The following is a 3,657-nucleotide window of genomic DNA, read 5'->3' as shown; positions in this document are numbered from 1 at the left end:
GTATGGAAACTGATCAATGAATAGTAAAAAGAGTGATAATCCTTTGTTGTGAATCCCTTGTCAACTCTAGTTCTTCAACCCATACTCTACAAATTAATTGTCTTTGGGTTTACGTAAAGAAATTGAACCCTACAACTACCATATTAACATGAATTTAGTAGTTGTTGTTGTTGTTGTTTTTTTTTTATTATTTTTTTTTTATGCATTGACATTTGAATGATTGTTTGTCTTTTATTTAACAATCTTTGGACTATAAATATTTTTTTAGTATTTTTTTTTATAAATCAAGGTCATTTTATTTAATGAGTGATAATTTAATTTGATAAATCTAGGTTAATGGGCAAGTTTAGGACTATTGACTCATTCTTTAAAAAAAAAAAAAAAGACGGTAATTCAAAAAATAGTACACTTTCGAATTCTAATGTTAAAGCGTTAACTTCCAATGAGCATTCTTCCAAAATAGTACACAATTGTACATTATTATTTTGCATTTCATACACAGTTACAAAAAAAAAAAAAAAATTATATATGGCCCCCAAAAATAAATTCTTGACTTCGCCATTGTATGGGTCGAGTTACCTCTCTCCCAATGCTTACTAATTTTAGTAAAACTCCACTGATTGAATTATTTCCTCCCTTAATCGCCAAGTACTTAATACATGAAAATGTATCAATTTAATTAATACTATACTTGAAAATTTAAAAATAAAAATAAAATAAAAATAAACAAATACAAATGGAGGCATAAAAAATCAAAATGTTTAGGAATCATCTACGACGTCCTTTCGCCCACGCCATGAGCCGCTCTATCAAGGCGTGTTCTAAACTCTCTCTGTCCATTTGACTCATCTTCTCTTCTCAATTCAAGTTTCGTACTTAAACACTTCCTCGACTACTCCGTCACTCCCAACACATCAAACATAACATATACTCCTCTCTCTCTCTCTCTCACACACTCACCAACCCTACCCACCATTTCCAATCTCTCTCTCTCTAATCCAAAAAAGCTCAGCTCATTGAAACCATGGCGACGCCAGCTCTCTCACACATAGGCCTAGCAGGGCTAGCCGTGATGGGCCAAAACCTAGCCCTAAACATCGCCGAGAAAGGCTTCCCAATCTCCGTCTACAACCGCACCGCTTCCAAAGTCGACGAGACCCACCACCGCGCCCAAACCGAAGGCGGCCTCCCTCTCACCCCACACTACACTCCTCGCGACTTCGTCCTCTCAATCCAGCGCCCCAGATCCATCATCATCCTCGTCAAGGCCGGCTCCCCGGTCGATCAAACCATCGCCGCCCTCTCCTCTTTCATGGAGCCCGGCGACTCCATCATCGACGGCGGCAACGAGTGGTACCTAAACACCGAGCGCCGTATCGAACAGGCCTCGTCGCAAGGCTTGCTGTATCTCGGCATGGGAGTATCGGGCGGCGAAGAAGGTGCCCGATACGGTCCTTCGTTGATGCCCGGAGGTTCTTATCAAGCGTATTCGAATGTCCAGAATATTCTTCAGAGAGTCGCCGCTCAGGTCGACGACGGTCCTTGCGTGACCTACATCGGCGAAGGCGGTTCCGGCAACTTCGTCAAAATGGTACACAACGGAATTGAATACGGCGACATGCAATTGATTTCCGAAGCCTACGATGTGTTGAAGAATATCGGCGGGTTGTCGAATTCGGAGCTCGCCGATATTTTCGCCGAGTGGAATCGCGGCGAGTTGGAGAGCTTCTTGGTGGAGATTACGGCGGATATTTTTAGGGTTAAGGATGAGTTTGGCGAGGGCGAATTGGTGGACAAGGTTTTGGATAAGACGGGGATGAAAGGGACTGGGAAATGGACTGTTCAGCAGGCGGCGGAGCTTTCAATAGCGGCGCCAACGATTGCCGCTTCGTTGGATGGTCGGTATATGAGTGGGTTGAAGGAGGAGAGAGAGAGCGCCGCCGCGGCGTTGAGGGAGGCGGGTTTGAAAGAAGATGAGCAGTTGGGAGGAGTGAAGAAGGGAATTGATAAGAAGAGACTGATTGATGATGTGAGGCAAGCTTTATACGCTTCGAAAATTTGTAGTTACGCTCAAGGAATGAATTTGTTGAGAGCAAAGAGTGTGGAGAAAGGTTGGGACTTGAATTTGGGGGAATTGGCGAGGATTTGGAAAGGTGGGTGTATTATAAGGGCTGTGTTTTTGGATAGGATTAAGAAGGCTTATAAGAGGAATCCGAATTTGGCGAGTTTGGTGGTGGACCCGGAATTTGCTAGGGAGATGGTGCAGAGGCAGGCGGCGTGGAGGAGGGTTGTTGGGTTGGCGGTGTCAGCAGGGATTAGCACGCCGGGGATGTGTGCTAGTCTGTCGTATTTTGATACCTATAGGCGGGCAAGGCTGCCTGCAAACTTGGTGCAGGCGCAGAGGGACCTTTTCGGGGCGCATACTTATGAGAGGATTGATAGGCCCGGTTCGTTTCATACTGAGTGGACTAAACTTGCTCGCACGAGTGAGAATGCCGGTGTTGCTGCTCTCAATTGAGCTTTTTTTGTTCGTTCAATCGTTTTGTTTCTTGTTGTGTTTTGATGTCGATGATGATTATCATGATGATGATATTTGAATTGCAGTTTGTATGCCTTGGTTAGGATTCTCTGCTTAGCCAGAACATTTGTTGTTTAGCGTTGCTGTTTGGCTGTTAATAAGAAATGCATACCTTTTGAGTTCATTAACTAAATAGTTGTTCTTATGATTTCCTTTTTATTGTTATTAGCCATGTTATGATTTCCTTTTTATTGTTATTAGCCATGTTATGATTTCCTTTTGTACGTTCTCAGTAGTGTTTCCTTGTCTTCTAAATTATCATGTGCTAAAGTTATATAGTATCTAGAATCAAGCTCTGTTCAATATTATATATATATATATATATATTGGAGATTAGATGAAAAAGATTGTTAAAGGTTGAAATATTTCTTTGTACAATTGCTACTGCCCTATCTTCTTTGGTGTGATATTATTGTGAATCCCTAATTAGCTTGGCAGACATCTATTCTTGATTAATTTATGAGGCAATATCTTTGGGACGAAGTTTAACTAGCTCTAGTTGTGAAAATGCTAGCTTTAGTTTTGAAACATGAATTTGCAGCTCTACCACCAAGGGTTGGCTGGAATTCAGGATTCATAATCTGAAAATGCTAGCTAGCTCTAGGTTTTGTTATCATTTCAGCTTGAACGACTGGTGATTAGTTGATAGGTGATTTTGAAGCTACTGCAAGTAAGAGTGGAAGTGAGCATGAATTTTGTTATTGGCAACCTTCTTGGTTCATATCTAATTGGTGTTTTTGGCTGTGGTTTATCATTTGTTTGCTCTCCTCTTTTAGCTTATTTTATAAGATTTCAATGAAATCTCTTCATTTCAGAAGAGTTTCAGTTTTGTGGTGCATTGGGGCTCACAGCTAGAGTATTTCTTTTATGCGGTAGGTGAGTTTTGAGAAAATAGATTCCCTAAATAGTTTACTTAAAAGAGAGTAACTATTTTTAAAACCAGTCATGTCTATAGGATAAGAATATATTTGATGTTCTTTTCGAAATTTGGTTGGGCTAAACGCAAAAAGATGTGGGCCCCTTGAAAAAGTTCGCTTTTAGATTTGCACATCTTTTCTGATCATGATCGGAGTGTTTGT

At 41.0% G+C, this 3,657-nt stretch overlaps 1 protein-coding gene across 2 annotated transcripts; it reads left to right on the top strand.

Moving 5' to 3' along the window:
• Positions 1 to 787: 787 nt before the first annotated feature.
• On the top strand, positions 788 to 2,711 carry LOC112040533 (6-phosphogluconate dehydrogenase, decarboxylating 3, chloroplastic). 2 transcript variants are annotated; one of them, XM_024073421.2, is made up of 2 exons: positions 788 to 1,645; positions 1,691 to 2,711. In XM_024073421.2, the coding sequence occupies exons 1-2, from the start codon at positions 1,025 to 1,027 to the stop codon at positions 2,516 to 2,518; spliced, it is 1,449 nt and encodes a 482-aa protein (XP_023929189.1). In that variant the 5' UTR covers positions 788 to 1,024; the 3' UTR covers positions 2,519 to 2,711. The 2 variants fall into 2 exon arrangements, with proteins under 2 accessions (XP_023929189.1, XP_023929188.1); XM_024073420.2 differs by having other exon boundaries at positions 789 to 2,711.
• The last annotated feature ends 946 nt before the right edge of the window (positions 2,712 to 3,657 follow it).

Source organism: Quercus suber, unplaced genomic scaffold, assembly GCF_002906115.3.
Source record: "Quercus suber isolate HL8 unplaced genomic scaffold, Cork oak 2.0 scaffold_5, whole genome shotgun sequence".
Lineage (NCBI taxonomy): Eukaryota > Viridiplantae > Streptophyta > Magnoliopsida > Fagales > Fagaceae > Quercus > Quercus suber.
This window is presented reverse-complemented; position numbering and strand designations above follow the sequence as displayed.